The 21,706-nt window shown below is 44.6% G+C and overlaps 1 protein-coding gene across 1 annotated transcript in view; it reads left to right on the top strand.

The window, feature by feature from the left end:
• Positions 1 to 21,706, top strand: part of lekr1 (Leucine-, glutamate- and lysine-rich protein 1) — a 98,292-nt gene that overhangs the window by 831 nt on the left and 75,755 nt on the right. The window contains exon 2 of the mRNA XM_086261121.1: positions 3,523 to 3,605. Coding sequence (XP_086117247.1) covers positions 3,523 to 3,605 — 83 coding nt within the window. The remainder of the gene's footprint in view (positions 1 to 3,522; positions 3,606 to 21,706) is intronic.

Below are 21,706 nucleotides of genomic sequence, written 5' to 3'. Positions count from 1 at the left end.
GGGTGTGGTCTAATGACATCAACACCCTATATCAGGTGTGCATAATTATTAGGCAACGTCCTTTCCTTTGGCAAAATGGGTCAAAAGAAGGACTTGACAGGCTCAGAAAAGTCAAAAATAGTGAGATATCTTGCAGAGGGATGCAGCAGTCTCAAAATTGCAAAGCTTCTGAAGCGTGATCATCGAACAATCAAGCGTTTCATTCAAAATAGTCAACAGGGTCGCAAGAAGCATGTGGAAAAACCAAAGCGCAAAATAACTGCCCATGAACTGAGAAAAGTCAAGCGTGCAGTTGCCAAGATGCCACTTGCCACCAGTTTGGCCATATTTCAGAGCTGCAACATCACTGGAGTGCCCAAAAGCACAAGGTGCGCAATACTCAGAGACATGGGCAAGGTAAGAAAGGCTGAAAGACGACCACCACTGAACAAGACACACAAGCTGAAACGTCAAGACTGGGCCAAGAAATATCTCAAGACTGGTTTTTCTAAGGTTTTATGGACTGATGAAATGAGAGTGAGTCTTGATGGGCCAGATGGATGGGCCCGTGGCTGGATTGGTAAAGGGCAGAGAGCTCCAGTCCGACTCAGACGCCAGCAAGGTGGAGGTGGAGTACTGGTTTGGGCTGGTATCATCAAAGATGAGCTTGTGGGGCCTTTTCGGGTTGAGGATGGAGTCAAGCTCAACTCCCAGTCCTACTGCCAGTTTCTGGAAGACACCTTCTTCAAGCAGTGGTACAGGAAGAAGTCTGCATCCTTCAAGAAAAACATGATTTTCATGCAGGACAATGCTCCATCACACGCGTCCAAGTACTCCACAGCGTGGCTGGCAAGAAAGGGTATAAAAGAAGAAAAACTAATGACATGGCCTCCTTGTTCACCTGATCTGAACCCCATTGAGAACCTGTGGTCCATCATCAAATGTGAGATTTACAAGGAAGGAAAACAGTACACCTCTCTGAACAGTGTCTGGGAGGCTGTGGTTGCTGCTGCACGCAATGTTGATGGTGAACAGATCAAAACACTGACAGAATCCATGGATGGCAGGCTTTTGAGTGTCCTTGCAAAGAAAGGTGGCTATATTGGTTGCTGATTTGTTTTTGTTTTGTTTTTGAATGTCAGAAATGTATATTTGTGAATGTGGAGATGTTATATTGGTTTCACTGGTAAAAATAAATAATTGAAATGGGTATATATTGTTTTTTGTTAAGTTGCCTAATAATTATGCACAGTAATAGTCACCTGCACACACAGATATCCCCCTAAAATAGCTAAAACTAAAAACAAACTAAAAACTACTTCCAAAAACATTCAGCTTTGATATTAATGAGTTTTTTGGGTTCATTGAGAACATGGTTGTTGTTCAATAATAAAATTATTCCTCAAAAATACAACTTGCCTAATAATTCTGCACTCCCTGTATATTGTACAACTATTACAGACTTCATGCTGCTATACTTCTTAAGCAGACAGTAGTCTTGGTGGATTATTAAAACACAGTTATATAATCTGACTGTGCATCCTTCATGATGATGATGGCTGAAGGCAAATTTTCTTTCGCAGTAAAATCCTTTTTTTTAATGGCCTTCCATGCTTATCTTTGTGTTATTTAAGCCCCCTGTGAGCCCTGTTGACTTTTTGTGTTGTTGTGTATGTTTCCTCTCACGATTCAAGGCTTACACCCGTGCTGAATAGATGAGTTTATGAACAGCTTGCCTCTCTCACATTAGATTGATTAATAGTCCAATCAGGGCTAAAGCAGGCAAAATGTCACAGGGGAACGGTTGTCATGCAAAATCGGCCTTTTATATCTGTGTCCACGAAAAAGGGTAGGCTGGCTTAATGCTGTCACAGGGCGTCACTAATTTATCTGTGTTGTGTGAGCCAGTGATTGAGGATCTCTGCTGTGTTTTAAATGCAAAGCCTAAAGCCAGTAGGGGGGCAATCAGGATATTAGCGTGCGTGAGCATGAAGCCTGGTCTTTGATTGGATTGGGTTTATGTGTCTGCATTGCCGTGAGAGTGTGAAAGACACAGAGGGAGTACTCGTGCTTGTTTACATGCGAATTCTTGAAGGTTTTAGCGGGTGCATTGGGGCCAAACTGTCTGTCTTTGCATGACTTCATGGATTACTTGCAGTTGTTGATGTTTGTCTGTCTGTTTGCATTGTGCTGCTGGCCAAATCCTTTGTGTCTGTGCTGTACGTTTTCCCATACGTCTTCTCATTCAATATCTGCCAATGACCCGCAAAGTGCATTTAATGTGTGGCACATAGCAGGTCATCTGATGGGAGTGACCTCTGGGTCTGAGTTAGCCAGAGGTATCTAATTTGAGGTCAAGTGTTGGATTGGTGTGTTCCGTTCCCCTCACTAATGGCAAGCCGATAGATAAATGCCCTAAAAGCGTGCACTCGCACATAGACAGAGCCCTGGTTACGCTTGTGTTGCTGTTCTCCTCATGCGACCTTCTGCATCCATTCCCGCATGACTGACTTTATCTCAGTGGCGTCTATTACACAACAGGGAAAAGACCTTATCTGGGACTGTAGCAATTACACAAACTGAGAGCACAAGGCAGACAAATAATTGTTCTCTTGCATTACACCTATATATCACCTTCATCCTTAATAAACCATGACACACAGCACAGAAAGTTATTAGAGCCTTGCTTTTTTGCAAAGTCCCCAGGCTTGAAAATTGAAACAGTTTGCAGTCGAGGACAGGCAAGTGTTTGGCTGTGAAGTCAAAATACCTCCAGCAGCAAAAAGCTGCTACGGTCTCTTAGCTTAATGCTGTAATCTGAACTGATTAATCTACTGAATAGAGTGTACCACAAATGGGTTTAATATGGTGGACATCACGCTAAGGGATTTGCCCTTACATTAACCTTAGAGGCAAAGTGCTATTCATCAGTTTAAAAGTACCACCCACTTTTATGCTGAAAACAGCAGCCAAAATGCAGAAGCAGTGTATGAAAAACTAACTACACCCCATGATTCAGTGACTTTTAGAACCACTTTTATCAGCAATACCTTAAAATACTTTTTTTCTGTATGATTTTCTCACTTTCTCGCAGCTTTGTGCAGAAATTTTGGTCCACTTTTCTGTATAACATTGCTTCAGTTAATTGTTCATCTGAGGTTGTACTCACCTAATTTTAAGACCTGATTTTTATGCCCCAATACATAAAAAACAGAAGTGAAAGAAGGTGTACTTTCTTTTCACTTTGCCTGCAATAGCCCCATAAAAAAAACTCCAAAAAACTATCTTTCCATTAAAAGCTTTACCTGACCAACAAAATTGCTCACAAACAATTTTTTAAATCTATTAGTCATTCAGAAATGTATTCTTATGTACCAATTTGCTGCTGTTCTCTGTTGAATCTCAGCTTGCATTGATTATTTTGGACGGCTGGTCAAAAGAAGCAATTTCAAAATGCCATCTATCCGATGTTATATAAATGGTTTGATTACTTTATTCTCTTGAAAGTGAAAGACTAACTAAGCTAATTCTGCTTGTTTCTAGGAGACCAGGAGGTGGAGGAGAAAGACATAAGCGCGGACCTTCACAGTTCTCTGATCTACCCTTTGCCTGAAGAGATTCAAAAGGTTAGCACTACTTTGAAAGTTCCTGATTATTTTGGTTAGAATTATATCTGAACACATAGATTCTAGTCTTAACAAAGCAAAATTAAGTCATTTTCATTCTATACATGTGTTTGGACCGTACTGTACCTTTTAAAGCACCATGTTAATGAAACACCATCTTGAAACCACATATGTTGTTAACAAACGTGCTTCTTTTTACAACTCAGAAATGTAAATGTGTTGAAATTACATTTGTTGCAATGTGAGGTGTGCTTCGTCGCTGCACCCACTCCATATGCTGCACTAATCCATATAATTTGAATAAGAAATGGAACAATACTTCCTCTTGTAATCTTCCATCTGTTTTAACGTAAAGCTCGCTCTCAGTAACACGGCAACGGCAGCGTGTTGCTTTGTCTCCGTGTCAATGTGAGGTGGCGGTTGCATTTTCCCATATGATATGCCATATGGTATGAATATTAATGATCAGGGAATCTTGCTTGTTTTTCCTTTTTAACCACGAATCACATTACAGTGGGGGAAATAATTATTTGACCCGCTGCTGAATTTGTGAATTCTGCAGGGGAAAGAAATGAAAGAAATCTCTTCCAAAGAAATCAAGAGTTTCTAAATTCTATGGCACTTTCATTTTAATGGAGAGAGACAGAATATCAAACAAAGATTTGGAAAAAAACCCAAACATCAAAGTTATAAAGTGATTAGCATGTCATTTAGAGAAAAGTGTATTTGATACCCAAGTAAAAAAAAACTTAGTACTTGATGGAGAAACCCTTGTTGGCAAGCACAGTGGTAAGATTTTCCTTGTTGTTGGTCACCAGGTTTGCACATGTCTCAGGAGGGATTTTAGGTTTCTTGGCTACTGCTTGGCAACTCGAAACTTCAGCTCCTTCCACAGATTTTCTATAGGATTGAGGTCTGGAGACTGCTAGGCCACTCCATGACCTTGATGTGCTTCTTCTTTAGCCACTCCTTTGTTGCCTCAGATCATTGTCATACCGGAAGACACATCCACGACATGTCTTCAATGTTTTGGTTGAGGGAAGGAGGATTTCAACCAAGATTTTATGTACACGGCCCCATCCATTGGCCCAGATGCAGGGAGGTCATCCTGTACCCGTAGCAGAAAAACAGCCTCAAAGCATAACGTTTCCACCTCCGTGCTTGACTGTGGGGATGGTGTTCTTTTGGTCACACTCAGGATTTCTCTTCTTTCTCCCAATCCTTTTCTGATCCTATAACCTCATCATTTAGATGTTCACTGGCAAACTTAAGACAGGCCTGTACTTGTGCCTTATCTAGAAGGGGACCTTGTGGGTCGATGCGTCTCTAACAGCATTACCATCAACACAGGAGCATCACAGGGATGTGTCCTCTCGCCACTGCTCTACTCCCTCTACACTTCAGACTGTGTGGCCACCCATGGCTCCAACACCATTGTGAAGTTTGCTGACGACACAGTGGTGTTGGGCGCCATCTCCGACAACGATGAGGCGGCCTACATGGATGAAGTGAAGAATCTGGCATCATGATGCCAGGACAACCACCTCCAGCTGAACGTTGGCAAGACCAAGGAGCTGGTGGTGGACTTCAGAAGGAGTCAGCACAGAGACTACAAGCCCATTATCATCAATGGAGCTCCAGTGGAGAGGGTGCAGTCCTTCAAGTATCTTGATGTCCACATCTCCTCAGACCTGACATGGGCTGCCCACATTCAGGTCCAGACCAAAAAGGCTAGGCAGCGCCTGTACTACCTACGACAACTGAGGAAGTTCAGGGTCTCTCCAGAGATCCTCAGGATTTTCTATAGAGGCGCTGTGGAGAGCATCCTCACACAGAACATCACATCCTGGTTTGGGAACAGCTGTGTTAAGGACCAAAAAGCCCTTCAGAGATTGATCCATACAGCAGAACGCTGCTGCAGGATTGCTCTCCCCCTGCTTCAGGACACCTACACCAGGAGATGCCGGACTACAGTAGAGCAGCGCAGATACTGTCCCATCCTGGCAACAAACTGTTCCAACTTCTGCAATCCGGTAGAAGGTTCCGCATCATCCGGGCAAGGACAGAGAGACTCAAGAGGGGCTTCTATCCCCAAGCCATCCGGGCCCAAAACCAAACATTTCACTGTGTGTTATACTTGTTTAACTATGCATGTGATGAATAAAGAACCTTGAACCTTGAACACCATGAGGCAAGTCTTGTATGAAGCCAAATTTTCCAGTGACAATAGTATCGTTAGTATCCTTACAGCCAGCAGGTGGTTAATAATGATGGGGACCTTTGAAACTGTCTTTCTGTATCTGTAGATCTCAAAAGGCTATGGAGCTTGACAATACACCCTTGTCTTTGCCTGTCTGCGTGTGTACTATACCCTTGCTTTCGCTGCCTAGGGTTGGGTGTATAATCTTAAGACACTATCATGATTTTGATTAAAACTGTCATGATCCTGGGTCCTTTTGACCCAGTGTTTTGTGTTTTCTCTTCGCGATTTTGGTTCTGTTCTCTAATTGGTGTTTACCCTGTTCCCCCCCGTGTGTTCCTGTTTTATTGTGAAGGTCTGCGTCTTATGTGAGTGTTTTCAGTTTGCCTCCCTGGTCTCGTCATGTTAATCACTCCCAGCTGTGTCTCCCACCTGTGTGTAATCTCCCTGTGTTCTCTGAGTGTATTTAAGTTGTATTTTCTGTCTTGGTAATCGCTGGTTCGTCTGTGTTGTTTCCCCTCGCTCTCCCTGTATGTATTTCTCCGGACCTCCCTGCATCCTCATTCTGGTTTGTCTTATTAGTTTACCCAGTTTAGGTTTCCGGTTTCATGTTTTGTCGCCACCGCTGTTTGTACTCACACCCCTGTAAATAAACACTCATCTGCACCAGAGCTGCCGCATTTTGGGTCCTATTTCATATTCCACACGGCTTGCCCCGGCAAACCGTGACAGTACGAACCAGCCACCATGGACCCAGCGGCAGTGAATCCGTCCGAGGAGCTCCAGGACGACATTGCGTACAATGTGGAGATTCTCCTCGGGCTATGGCTGGAGAACCCTCCAGAGGAGCTTCGTCGTGCCGTGGAAAGTCGGCTACAACGGCTCTTTTCTGGCCTGCCATGGCTTCTGCAGTCGCTTCCTCCGACCATGCAGGCTTTTCTCCGGCTCACACCGCACCTTCTCTCAGCCACTCCTGCCTCGCTGCCCGACTCGCCGGATGTGATCTTGCCCGGCCCGTCGGAGCTGTCTGCGGGGAGGAAACGCCGATCGCGCCGCAAGCGCGCCACCCCACAGCCGGACGTTCGGGCTTCTAAATCGCCGGCTGTGGTGAGTGAGGACTCTTTTTCATTTTCGGACTGCATGACTGTTCATTCAGGGGCTGCGTTTTGTGTGGCGGATGTCAACGCGAGCTGCTTATCGCCTGTGCAGCTACCGGCAGCTAAGTTAGCTCCCCCGCAGCCACTCTCAGCTCGGTTAGCTCCCCCGCAGCCAGTGCTCCTCTCAGCTCAGTCTCCTGTGCCTCCTTCAGTTCAGTCTCCAGTGTCCCCTTCGGTTCAGTCTCCAGTGTCCCCTTCGGTTCAGTCTCCAGTGTCCCCTTCAGTTCAGTCTCCAGTGTCCCCTTCAGTTCAGTCTCCAGTGCCACCCTCAGTTCAGTCTCCAGTGCCACCCTCAGTTCAGTCTCCAGTGCCGCCTGTAGCGCAGGCCCCAGTAGCTCCAGTGCCGCCTGTAGCGCAGGCCCCAGTAGCTCCAGTGCCGCCTGTAGCGCAGGCCCCAGTAACTCCAGTGCCCCCGCTACCCGTAGCTCTGGCTCCAGTATCACCGGTTTCACTCATTCACTCCATGCAGGGAGAAAGTTTAATTTCACCTCAAGGTGCTTTTCATGGTTCAGCCGCCATTGGCACAGTTTGCCGCTCCAGGGCTTCCCCAGAGGCTAGGTCTCAGTCCCTGGCTGATTCTGGACCCCTGAAGTTTATGCAGCCACCTGAGAACTGCACCATGTCAGCGTTGCCTGGGCAGAGCCAGTGCTCAGTGCATCGCCAGTTGCCTTCGTGTTTGCCAGAGGACTCCATGACTGCTGGCTTAGTGGTGACTTCTGCTGGAGGGTCCGTAGGACCGCTCCGGCCTTCGTCTCTAGTCTCCGCTGGGGGGTCCGAGGGACCGCTCCGGCCTTCGTCTCCTGTCTCCGCTGGAGGGTCCGAGGGGCCCGTTCAGCCTCCTGCCTCCGCTGGAGGGTCCGAGGGGCCCGTTCAGCCCGTCCAGCCGCCTGCTGTAGCTCCATCATCATCCTCGCCTGCTGCAGCTCCAGGGCCTTCAGCCTCGCCTGGCCCAGCCTCCGTGTCTTCAGCCTCGCCTGGCCCAGCCTCCGTGTCTTCAGCCTCGCCTGGCCCGGCCTCCGTGTCTTCATCCTCGCCTGGCCCGGCCTCCGTGTCTTCAGCCTCGCCTGGCCCGGCCTCCGTGTCTTCAGCCTCGCCTGGTCCGGCCTCAGAGCCTTCAGCCTCGCCTGGTCCAGCCTCAGAGCCTTCAGCCTCGCCTGGTCCGGCCTCTGCCTGTGCTTCGCCTGGTCCGGCCTCTGCCTGTGCTTCGCCTGGTCCGGCCTCTGCCTGTGCTTCGTCTGGTCCGGCTTCAGCCTGTGCTTCGCCTGGTCCGGCCTCTGCTGCCTCGCCTGGTCCGGATCGCCATCGCCTGAGTCGCCGCCGTTGCCTTCCGCGCGGTCGGCCCCCTGAACTGCTCCGTCGTCTCCCTCGTCGCCGCCGTTGCCTTCCGCACGGCCGGCCCCCGGACCGCCATCGCCTGAGTGGCCGCCATTGCCTTCCGCACGGCCGGCCCCCCGAACTGTGTCCACGTCGCCGCCGTTGCCGTCCGCACGGCCGGCCCCCCCGAACTGTGTCCACGTCGCCGCCGTTGCCGTCCGCACGGTCGGCCCCCTGAACTGTTTTGGACTCCTGTGCTGTCGGCCCCCTGAACTCTTCTGTTTTGGACTCTGTTTTTTCCTGTGTTCTGGTGTGCTTCGTTTCTTTTGGTTTTGGACTCGTTTTTTGTTTTTGTCTTTTGGCCTTCTGGTGCTCCGGTTTTGTTTTGCTTCGAGCCCTCCTTCCTGGGCCCCCGCCGCCCGCCCTGGTCGGGTTGTTTTCTGTTTTTTCTGGCTGTTTTGTTTCTTGTTGGGCTGTCTGGGGCCAGCCTTTGAGGGGGGGGGTACTGTCATGATCCTGGGTCCTGGGTCCACACGGCTTGCCCCGGCAAACCGTGACAAAAACTGTATTCCTGGCATATAAGGTTTTTCTTTTTCCCATTTGCATTTGTATCCATTGAATGCATTAATTATCACTTCATCAAACAGATTCTGATGTGACTCATCATGCGAACGGTTTAGTTAGGTGATAGTGGGGTACGTGGGATGTTGCGCCTCTGCTCTTTCTCTCTGAAATAACTGAGACACTCAGTTTTTTTAGGTAATACTTCCACATTAAACTTAACAGTGCAGTTTCATATTTGGGGATGTGGACTATTTTTGTTAATGTTGTTTTTAATATGAAACTTTAAACACACACTAAAACTTAAAAGGTGCCATATGATATGCTTCATCCCTGTTTGTTTTTTTTATTATCTCACACTCTTGTTGCAATAAATCTGGATTATCTTTCAGTATGTTACATTTGTCATTTATGACCCATTTATGTAGGCTGATCCAGTGTGGCAAGCGCAAAGTAGTAAAAAGTCCCTGTGTGTGTGCACTTCTCTCTGCTGTTGCTTTGCTTCTTCTTTGCTGTTGCACTTCCTCTGTCTGCTGCTGTCTAGTAATTACTGGAATATGCTATGGCTTAGAACAATACACTCCCTGGTTTAATGTAATGGTGGCTGTTCCATCCCCGAGTTCATAAAAAGGTCCCATAGTCTCCCCCAGCAGACTCCCATAAACACCTTCATTCATTCACATCCCCCGTCTATCTCTCTGCTTGCTGAGAGTCAAATGGGAATCCGTTCTGTTATTGATTTCTGTGGCAGGTACCTACCATCCATTTCTGTCCTTCTGTGTATGATTTGTCACAGGGGGCATGTGATAACCAGACATGGAGCAAAGGCCTGAAAGAAAGGGGCATTAACATAATCTAATGCATGACTGGAGAAGGAGACTCATTTTTGCCCCTTTGATTTAGTCAGGGTCTGTCTTCCTCCTTTCCTGTGTTCCTGCCTCTGTCATGTACTCAGATTCTAATAGATCTGTGAAATAGAGGACATTCTGGGCTTAGCCCCCCACCCCGCACACCCTCCGATGGGTGCACTTCAGTACCATTTATTGGAGGCTTAGGCAGCCAGGGTCGAGCAAAGAGCACAAAAACCACAGAGGTCGTGTGTGTTGCATGAGCAAAGCTGTGGGCAGCACCATGTGTACTGGTTGGCGTGGGAGGCAAAGAGGAGGTGGTGTACTAACAGGAACATTTAAGTGCTGTTAATCCTGGTGTGCTGGGAGAGGGCTGGCTGTGAGCTTTAATGGTGGGCTGCTGTTTTACAAACACACACACACACACACACACACACACACACACACACACACACACACCTACGTCATGCCTCTCACCCACGCACTCAGGCACTGAAACAAATACTTTCACTTAACTTTCATGCCAACAGTATGTTTATTGTGAGGGATGCAGGTGATTAACTGCAGCCACAGGATCACAGTCATTAACAAAAAGCCTCACATTTCAGGACAGGACATAGTGCAACATCACCAACTGTCAATACAGTTTTCATGCACATGTAGGCTTTCTCCTGCTCTCTTATTTTATTATTTTTTATTTAAGCTGTTCATTCTTTTAACTTTGTGCTTTCCTCTGTATTGATTATTTTAGTGAGCCTCATTGAATACCAAGGCAACAGTACCAGCCATCCTTTAAACAAAGCAGAACCTTTGTTAACCGATTTATGTCTCTGCGGTTGGCAGTTTTTTTTCAAGAGAAACTAAAATTTGGTATTTGTACTTTCACTCAAACATGCTGAGAACGCATGCTGCTGCTTTGCAGTTTCACCCTGTGTCATGTGAAAGCAGTCACACTTCCCTTCAGTCTCGTTCTTTGTCTTTCTCAAGGACACATCAGTAATCATTATTCATGGAGCAGATAACACTGCCCCCTTTTTCCATTGCTGGTCATAGAATTGAAAATCAATTCACACCTAACTGTCTAAGCTGATGATCAGACTGCTGGCATGTTTCTACAGGTACCAGTGAAAACATTATTCAATTTGAGGACTCAGATGGTAAAACTCTAAAATGCAATGGTATCATCCTTTTAGTCTGTCATAAGATATATACATTTCTGACCAAAATTATATTTTTTGCAAATTAAAAAAACAACCAAAAAAGTAAAAAACAAATAAGCAAACTACCACGCCTTACTGTGCAGTTCTTTAAATGAGTGCTTGAGGCTGACACTATAAACTATGATAGAGGAAAACAATGATTATATGCTATATAAATGCATATAATCATGCATTTATATAGCAAAATGGTTATGCCACAGTCGCACTGAACAAACAGTGGCTGGAGATCACAGCAAGGCCAAAATTAGTGTCACTGTGTGCAATGGATTTTGTGACGCTTACCTATGAAGTGTTTTTGCCAACTTATTACTGTGATGCCTGTATATAAGTTGGGAAAAATGCAAACATGTTGCTGCTTGCACACACAGAAATTTATATAAAGAACAATTGCAATCACAAATCTCCCTGCTTTCCTGGGTGTTCTGTCCTTCACATCTTCCCTGCCACCAGCGTCTAGACCCTGGGAAGTCCTGTCCTAAATCCTATCACCGCTTGGAGTCTAATTGCCTAATACATTAATTGATTTCTCTATCTCAATAAGACATGTCCATTTCTTCCAAATGATTAACCCTCATCGAATTATTTACAAAAGTCCAGCTGGAACCTGATTTGAAATAGAAATTCAGAAAGTCCCCCGCAAATAGTGACATCATTGCTGCAGGATGGCAGCTTAACTCTATAATGACATAGGTGCTCAGCAACCTTACTATTATATAGAAATATAACTAGAATGCAACTATTTGGTAGCCAGTTGACTTGAGTCCCTGTTGCAAAGAAATGTGTCGTAGATGAGTTCCTCTCTTCATCGCAGACTGACTCAGATCGATTACAACATGTTGGCAATCTGTCTGTGTTTTTAAATTTAAAGCAATTATTTGCAAACCTTCACAAATCTGTCTGAGAGTGATTGCAATCACTCTGAGACACATTGTTGCTGTTTAGAGACAGGTTGCCTCTAGAGCTGGGTGATATAAGATTTTTTCATATCACGATACGTTTTTTTCATTTCAGGCGATAACGATATCTATCATGATATAAGCCAAATAACTATATTTGTGAGATTTAAATGCGCCGTTGCTCACAAGTAAAATGTGAAATAATCAGCAGTTTGTTTTTATTTAAATATTTATTTCCCATAATAAGTTCAACAGGGTAGATGTACTTAAGGAACATGAGACTTTTTCAGATAAATAAAGGCAAATATTGCAAACTACACAAAAGGCAGCCGCTAAAGTGTTTAAGTTTCAAAATAGAACAAACGAAACAGACTAAATTGTCAATTCCACTTAGAAACAAAATATTAATTCTAAAAATAAATCTTAGTTTGTTTTACAGAAGAACAGACAAAACTGACTAACTTTTGTCAATATCAAATAAACTGAGAACTAAAAGGAAATTCTCAATCTCTCCTTGTTGTATAGCTTAGCTTTTCAAACAGTTTTAACAGTTACTTTAGTCTGACAAAAGCCGAATGACGAATTAGCGCTTCCAGTCAGAGACTGAGGCTACGTCCTAACGTACACGGGTATTTTTGAAAACGGAGATTTTCCATTTTCGTTTTAAAAAATAATCCCGTCCACACAATAAAGGCAGAAATGAAGGAAAACGCTGCTATGAACATGCCAAAGCAGCAGGTGGCGCTAGATTCCTAACCGTGCAGAAATGTTGGCCAATCAGAAGTCTAGAAGCCTCGGTGGGAAAAAGTAAACAAAGCTGGGGCATAGAAGCAGAACAGAGTCGTATGTGTGGAGGGACAGTAACTGTGTGTATATGTAAGCATTTAAACACTGCAGAGAGTAGAATTAACAGTAACAGTATTGTAGAAATTCATTTCACCGAAACAATAACGTGGCGCACAGTGTGACGTCAAAAAATGCTTTGACGCTGCGTTTTCTCCGTTTTTCTAGTTCACACGTAAATGCAAAAACGGAGTTTTCAAAAATCTTCGTTTTCAGTGACCAAAAACGCCGTTTACGTGTGGACGAAAGGTGCAAACGCATAGAAAAATCTGCGTTTTCAAAAATACCCGGGTACGTGTGGACGTAGCGCATGCACCAGTTTATTGTATTTCCAGACTTGCTTTCGGCACAATTTACAGTGCACGCTACTCTGTTTTTTGTCAGACTTGAAATAGCCGAAATACCTTCACACTACGGAACTTCTATGGCTCTTCTGTTCGACAATCTCTCCGGCATTGGAACCATCATCTGTTTTCTCTTCGGTAACCTTCGGTCACGCTCGGTTGATTTTTCTAGTCGGCACACTCATTTCCTCCATTACCCGCTGGCTGCTTCCCAAACAAATACACATGTGCGGCTTGGCACTTGTGCTGTACGTAACAAGTAACGTGACGTGACGCTGCGGCTGTGATTGGTTCGGCTTTGCGCTACGTAATTTGGATTGGCTGTTCTTTTTTTTCTTTTTTTTAAGAGCGGCGAGGTCTATCGTGATAGTTTAATTTTTCTATCGAGAAAAAGTTATATCGCGATACATATCGTTATCGTTCTATCGCCCAGCTCTAGTTGCCTCCCACAAGGCAATCATCTATCAACTGAAAATCAGCACCCAGAGGCTAACGCCCAACACTCTCTATGTGTTTTCAAGATGGCGGCGCACGTAGTTGCAGCAGCTCAGTGTTCTACCGATCGATGCTATGTTTGGATAATTTTGTACGCCTTATGTTTGTTTTTGTGTTCTACCAGCCAAGCGAATAACATCTATAGCCGACATGATCTCCTCAAGATTGGAGTAAGCTACCGCGAGAGCGTGACTAGCAAATTTGTCCGCTTACACAAGATACCGGTGGAAATAGCGAGGAGTCCGGGCTCCCCATGGATTGTTATCCCTTCGGGGTGGAGGCGCAGGCGGCGTCGAGAGAGAAGGAGACGGCGAGGCTGCAGGGCCGGCGCGCTAGCCAGGCTACGGAGGCAGCCACTCAAACCACCGCTCCCCAGCCTATTCATCACAAATGCCAGATCCCTCGCGAACAAGTTGGACGAATTGAGATTGCAAATAGCAGCGAATAACTTCATCAAAGACTCATGCATCCTTCTTATCACTGGCTACATCAATCCATTCCAGACTCTGCTATTGAGCTAGCAGGCTATACCACACAGCGACATGACCGAACAGTGGACTCCGGTAAGCGCAAAGGAGGGGGGCTCTGTATGTATGTGAACAACAGCTGGTGTACCAACACAGTGATAATAGACCGTCACTGTTCACCGGACATTGAATATCTGACTGTTAAATGCAGGCCCATCTACCTACCTAGGGAGTTCACCGTTGTCATAATAACAGCTGTTTACATACCACCAGATGCTAATGCTAACTCTGCGATCGCACTCCTGCATACAAACATCAATAATAAACAGAGCACTTACCCTGACGCTGTACATATCGTAGCAGGGGACTTCAATCACGCAGACTTAAAAAGAGCAATCCCCAAATTCCACCAGCACGTCAAGTGTGCCACTAGGGGTGACAAGATTCTGGACAAAGTTTATTCCAACATCAAAATGGGCTACAGGGCCAGACCTTTGCCACATCTGGGTCAGTCTGACCACTTGTCACTGTTTCTAATCCCTGCATATGCCCCCCTCAAGAAAACTGCTCTTACCATCACAAAGAATATTACCATATGGCCAGAGGGTGCCTCTCAGCAGCTGCAGGACTGTTTTGACAGGACTAACTGGGATATCTTTGAACATCAGGACTTGGAAATGTTCACAGACGGTGTCCTCTGCTATATAAAACACTGCATAGACACTGTTACAGCAGTCAAACGGATCCGGGCTTATCCCAACCAAAAGCCCTGGATGACCCGGGAGGTCAGGCAGCTGCTGAAGGAGAGGAACATTGCGTTCAGGTCTGGCAACAGGGATTACTACACCACAGCCCGATCCAACCTGAAGAGAGGCATCAGAGAGGCAAAGGGGGACTATAGGAGGAGGATCGAGGACCATTTGAAGAGTAATACCAGCCGGCAGGTGTGGCAAGGCATCCAGCACCTAACCAACTATAAGATCAATCTCGGAGCTGCGGACGGTGACCTGGAGCTGGCAGAGGAGCTGAATATCTTCTTTGCCCGCTTTGAGACCAGGGTACCGGAGGTATTGGAGCCACAGCAGCAACACGCCACCCATAGCAGCACCACCCTCACCCTGGAAGAGCACGAGGTGAGGCGCATGCTGCAGGCTGTTAACCCGAGGAAGGCGGCGGGTCCTGATGGTGTGCCAGGTCGAATATTGAGGGATTGTGCAGGACAGCTGGCTGGGATCTTCACCAGGATTTTCAACAAATCCCTCGCACAGGCGACTGTCCCACTCTGCCTGAAGTCCTCCACCATAGTCCCCTTGCCTAAGAAGCCCCACATCACCGGCCTGAATGACTACAGACCGGTGGCACTCACCCCAGTGGTAATGAAATGCTTTGAGAAGCTGGTCCGCAGACACATCACAGCAGCCCTGCCCCGCAGCCTGGATCCACACCAGTTTGCCTACAGAGCAAACCGATCCACGGAAGACGCTGTAGCCACAGCACTCCATGCTGCATTAACTCACCTGGAAGAGCATGGTAGCTATGTGCGGATGCTCTTCGTGGATTACTGCTCAGCTTTTAACACCATCCTTCCACACAAACTGGTGGCCAAGCTACAAGACCTGGGGCTTCCATACAGCACCTGCATGTGGATCAATAGCTTCCTCTCGGGCCGTAGACAGAGAGTCAGAGTTGGCCATCACACATCCTCAGCCCTGAGTCTCAGCACTGGCTCACCCCAGGGCTGTGTGCTCAGTCCACTGCTCTACTCTCTCTACATACACGACTGCACTCCTCGCCACCACAGCAACATCTTTGTGAAATTTGCAGATGACACCACAGTGGTGGGGCTCATTTCCAAGGGAGACGAGTCTACGTACAGAGACGAGGTGGAGCAGCTGACGTCATGGTGTAAGGCCAATAACCTCCTCCTCAACACTTCAAAAACCAAAGAACTCATAATAGACTTCAGAAGGAAAAAGGCAGAGATCCAACCACTATTCATAAATGGGGACTGTGTAGAAAGGGTGGCAAGCTTCCGCTTCCTGGGAGTCAATATAGAGGAGAACCTTTCCTGGAGTGTGAACACCTCCGAGCTGCTGAAAAAGGCCCAACAGAGACTGTACTTCCTGAGAATTCTCAGGAGGAATAACATCACACAGAGACTGCTGGTGTCCTTCTACAGAGCCACCATTGAGAGTGTTCTAACTTACTGCATATGCATCTGGTACACTAGCTGCACAGGGGCTCAGAGGAAAGCACTCCAAGGGATCATTAACACCGCCCAAAAGATCACTGGCTGCCCTCTCCCCACACTGGAAGTTCTACACAACGCCCACTGTTTTAAAAAGGCCCAAAACATCATAAAAGACACCTCACATCCTGGCCACTCCCTGTTCGAACTGTTGCCCTCAGGCAGACGGTACAGGGCAATCAGAGCAAGGACTAATAGACTCAAACACAGCTGTTATCCAACTGCAATAACACATCTGAATACTACAAAAAAAATGTCCATCACGCCACTCTTGTGTTAATCTATGCACGGTCTGAAGCATGTGTGTGGGAATGTATGTGAATGTTTTACTGTTATATCTTATTAGTATTTTAAGTATTCTATCTATTTTATTTATTGAATTTTATTGTTTTATTTATATTTTGATATTGCTAGGGATGATGCAATGATCGGGGACCATTCTTAATTTCGTTGTTCTCATGACAATGACAATAAAGTTTCTGATGATCTGATGATGAACAGTGTTGTACGATGAACTTGTGGGGGACCAGCTGCTTACAGCCACTAATTAAAATCAGTTATGAATTTTAAAAAAATCAGTTCAATCACTAATCATCAGTTTTCTTAGTTTATCTTATTTTTAGTTCAGTGTGCCATTAACTAGCTTCTTTAACTTCTTCATGACCAATGATGTTTTTTTTTTTAAATAAGTTGCTTTTTTAAATTGTATTAAGACTTAAAGTTATAAGGGGGAGGAACTCTGAGAGGTGGATGGTGACATATGCAGCTATAGTTGATAGCTATCTGTAAGCTAATTTGAGCCACTGAACCGGACCTCTGAACAGCATTTGCCACATTTTCGTTGTTATTATCTCTTAAATGTCATGGATTGTCGTGTGGTTAAATGCCACAGACTGTGCCCAAGTCTTATTAAAGTAAATTCTAGTATAAGTATTAATTACAGCTGACAGATCTGTACCATGCACCCATATTATGAATGGTTGTTGTGTTAGCTGATGACTCAGCACTTTACTCTCTTGTCTAATTGCAGTTGCTTCTTGACTGCAGCCAAAATGCTTAAAACTGGGTTAAAAATGGCATATGGGTATTTTATAGACAGTCTTTATTTTTATTGGGCCCTTTTGCTTCAGGATCTTCTCCTTTGTTAACACAGTGACACAGCATAATTCTTTGTCCCGCACTGCCCCCAAAACAAAGTCTTTTCACTCTCTCCTTGCTTGTCAGGACTTTTCTTTATTCTCCAAGATGCCAAAGTGACACTTTAACTTAGAAAAGTGCTCCTTGTTTCTTGGCATAGTTTTCAGACACATTTGGCCTAGAAGGATGAGCTGTTTTCAGCGCAGCATCCGGCAGAGTACACCACAGTCTTTTTATGCAACAGCAGAGCACCTCTTGTTCTCCATTAGCTGCTTACACCACCTATTTACTTCTCTGAGACGACCTCAAACACACACAGTGTAACAGGACAAGACGTTCATCTTCTGAAGAGAGGGAAGCGTAGTGAGAAAGAGATACAGAGAGGAAGCAAAAAAAAAAAAAACAATTAGAGAAGCAAGGGACATTACTTGGTGTTAACTTCAGAAATGTTGTGGTCTGTGAAGCAAAAACAGGTCGAGTCGTTCACTTTATGTGAGCAAGTGAGATGAGCGAAAGACGGTCTTTTTGTCTTTTCATCAGAGGAAGTCAGTGCAGAGAGTGACATCAGAAAGATGCAAAGTTCAAAACTCTTTCGTTCATATATTTATATAGACAGAGACCCACATATCTGCATGTATGTTGATTCCTTTCAAACCACAACACACACTTTCTCAACAAAACAGGAGATCCTAAACAAAACATTGGTGCTTAAAAGTGCAAAGCTAGTGACACATCATTATATCCGGGTCCAGAGCAAAGATCTAATGTAAACACAAAAGTAACTTAGGCAGTTTTTCTCCTGGAAAATGTAATTATAAAATAACTGCTTTAAACTTTTTTTTTGAATGATAACTAAAGTAACTTATCCCTATAACTCTTATCAAATAGTAATACCAAAAAGTAATACCTGGGATGTTGTATTTTGGGTCAAGATTTTTAACCAGCAACTTAACGTTCTACTTTTCCACCATGTGACCCCATCAGTTATTTCCATCTACTGTCCCTGTTGTATGGAGCACAATTAGTGAATGCTAGTGGAGTCATTAGTTTACTTGGTTTGCACATCACTGGCTGCTAGTATCTCCTCCTCTGTAGCCTGGTTTTCCTCGTTGCTGGTTGCTGAAGTAGGTCCTCTTTAGGTGCTAAATAATGGGAAGCTGAAATGTGGCTCCTGCTCCCAGATATGCCCAGTGCTGTTGCAGGCAACATAAATGTGGGTCGTCATAGCAATGATATCACCAAATGACATTTTTATATCACATACAAATTTATGTGCCATATCGTGATATATGCATATATATCCTATTGCAAAGATGGGAGGGTCCTGTGGCTGCAACGCAACCCCAAATCACCAACCCTCCACCACCAGGCTTGATAGTTGTTATGAGGTGTTTGTGCTGACATGGATTATTTCATAGTGCTGTGCATTAAAGCCAAATATTGACATTGTTCCAGGAGTCTTGTGTGAGAAGTGCAAATGAACCATACTTGTTCAGTTTTTTCTAATTCTACCTTCACGAACTTTCACATTTAACACACTAATTGACATCTGTAGAGTCTGAGATGTAGTTTTGGGGTTTTTTACAGTTTCTCTGGGTATTGCACAGTTTAATCTTGAGGGTGAATTTGCTGGGTCATCGTCGGCTGCTGGAAAGATTGAAATGTGTCTTGACTGTTTTCCACTTAGAATGTCAGGCTACAGATTGTTTGGAGATGGACTTGTAACCCTTCCCAGATTGATGGGGAACAGCAATTGCCTCTCTAGGTTTCCTGCCTTTTCTTGTTAACATTGCGTTAACACACGCATGAATGCTTCAGGCCAGCAAAGTGATCAATCAAGTGCATTTGATTAGCAGCAGCCGGGTTCTGCTTACTCTCTTAATTCCTATGTAATCAGTGAGGGTTTACTTAGTTATTCACATGACTGGATAGAGTCATGTGAATAACTTTGTTTTTCATATGACTATTCTTAAATAAGACAGTAACAGTGTTTTTTTTTTTACACATTAATGTACAAGTAAATGTAAAAATGATGGTATTTTTTTCTTATTTTAATCATTTGGGACAAAGTGTTTTCCTCAATCACTTTTTCACTCTTTATTTTTTTTTTGTTTAAATGTTTTCCTGCATTCACATTGTGTAATTGATGAAGCCCCTGTTTCCCATGTAGGATTACTAGTCTGCAGATACAGAGGTGCTGATGTCATTAACTGTAATCAGAGTCCATGTTGTGACCACACGCCCTCTGCGTTGATAGGAGAGAAAATAAGTTATTACGTGGCAGCTTAATCTTTATTACATATTGGAAGATTGAGTATTAGCAAACCTGAAAAGAAGTTTCTCCATGGTCTCTACCTACTCCACTTTTGCATGAGTGCATTTTTTTCTTCTTTTTTTTGGCCCACACACTGAAATAAAGCTTGTGTATATATTATTATTGTCTTAATCTTGGTCAGCAAGTGCTATTACAGGAAAAACTGTTAAGACTGTTAAGACTGCTTAGATTTTAGGCAATGAAAAATACAAGTTGTTATCTTCTTAATTCTAAAAGTGCAAATTTGCTACATTTAATTGTTTTTTTTATGGCCTGAGTAATGAAAATTTTTAACATCCAAGTGCTTTCATCCAACATCTTTCTCTGGGTTTATTGTTATAGATGCCCAGGTTCAGATCAAAGTCATAAAGCCTCTGCCTTGTCCTATCCTTTGACTGTCCTGCTGAGGGCTTTCAGCTGCTCTTGTTCTGCTTCCACTCAGCCATCCATATTTAATGTGAGCATGGCAAAGTATTCCAGACAAAAAGGAGGAGAGGAGACACAGTCCCCATGTCTGAGTAAATTACACCATGCTACACATCACTCCTCTTTTGTGTTGTTCTCTGTCTTTTCTTTTTCACGTATCCTCCCTCCGAATAAATGGTAGCTTCAACCCCAAAACACTCCTCTCTCAATAATATTTCAGGAGGTCATTGGGTAATGGTAGCACATGTGTTGTCTGTTCGCTATAATCATTATAACCAACCAACCAAACCCCCCCCCCCCCCCCCCCCCAATAACAAAATTCCTCCTTCCTTCTCCTTCTGGCTGTTTTTTTGTTCTTGTTCCACCCTCACCTCTCATGCCCCCTTTTCAGTCTGTTTTTGTAAATCTAGGAGAAGACGGAAAGATTAAGACAAAAAGACAGAGGGGGGAGAGGGAAATGTTTCATCAGTTCAATGCTTATCTGCTGTAATGACTGAGAAACAGCAGGGGGATTATTGTGCAATATTGTCACGGGTGTTGTCAGGGTAATACAAAGTGACAATATTGCATGATAACCTGCAGTTCATTACGAGGTCACTGCTGCTATTAGGAAGTAGTTGGTGGTGAAGGATGCGCACACATTATTGGACATTATTAATTGTTGTATATGTTTGTATTTTCTTGCGTCTTTATTCCTGTTTGGTAAAACAACCCAACTTCCTTGGAGGTCAAGTCACGATGTCAAGTTGCATCTGAGCATAGGGGTGACAGGATCAAAGACTTCTTTTGCACCGATTTTTCAACAGAGAAGTTTGCTCGTATAAAAAATTATTTTCTCTATGTTTGCCGACTGTTTTCGCCGCTTACAGTTAATTAATAGCGTGTTTTCTGGGTGCTTTCAACTAAATAATTATGGCAGATCCCATTAACTGAGGGATTTTCTCGTGAACATTCATTAACTTCGACATTCTGCTTTTCTCAGAAGGCGATGGTGATCCAGCCAAGCTCAGAACCTCTCTGTCTCAGTCATTCACGCGCATAGATTTTCTTTTTCGGATTCACTGAAGTGCTAAACGCTGCAGACAAAACACTTGTTTTCACTGGCTGGAGAAGGTGAAATGAGGCTGCATTTGCTGCGCTCCGCTGACTGCCATCGGTTCAGACAGACAGCCATTCAACCCAGTTTAAACTGCAAATGAAGGACACAAAATTAGGATAAGTAGGAAGACGACACGGATTCACCGACAAGCTGCACGTCAACAAAAAAAAAATTGAAAACAGATACACAGGAAGGGCAGACACACACAGCTCAGTCGGCGTTACCTCCTTTAGCCCCTCTCCGCTGACTGCGCCCTGCCATGTCGTGCCGAGCCGTGTGTTGTGATGTGTGGCCTAGTGGGGCTAATGGAAGCACATGTGTTGTCTGCTAACTCTGATTAACGTAACAGACTACAATGCCTCTTCTCTCTCTGGCTTGCCCGGCTGTCCTGTCTCCACCTCCTGTGTCTGGACTGTGTCTGGGTTTCAAAACTCTCAGAAGACAAACCAAATCATCAGATCCTCTTGGCTTGATTGTACTGGTGTCATATAATTACAGTGCACTGTAGTCTATAGTGTAAGCAATCAAAAGG

The sequence above is a fragment of the Aulonocara sp. 'chitande type north' Nkhata Bay genome, linkage group LG14 (genome assembly GCF_057382095.1).
Source record: "Aulonocara sp. 'chitande type north' Nkhata Bay isolate Kocher_YH1m ecotype deep benthic linkage group LG14, A_spYH_male_GT1.1, whole genome shotgun sequence".
Lineage (NCBI taxonomy): Eukaryota > Metazoa > Chordata > Actinopteri > Cichliformes > Cichlidae > Aulonocara > Aulonocara sp. 'chitande type north' Nkhata Bay.
Note: the sequence above shows the minus strand (reverse complement) of the source record. Positions and strands in the feature narration are given on the sequence as shown.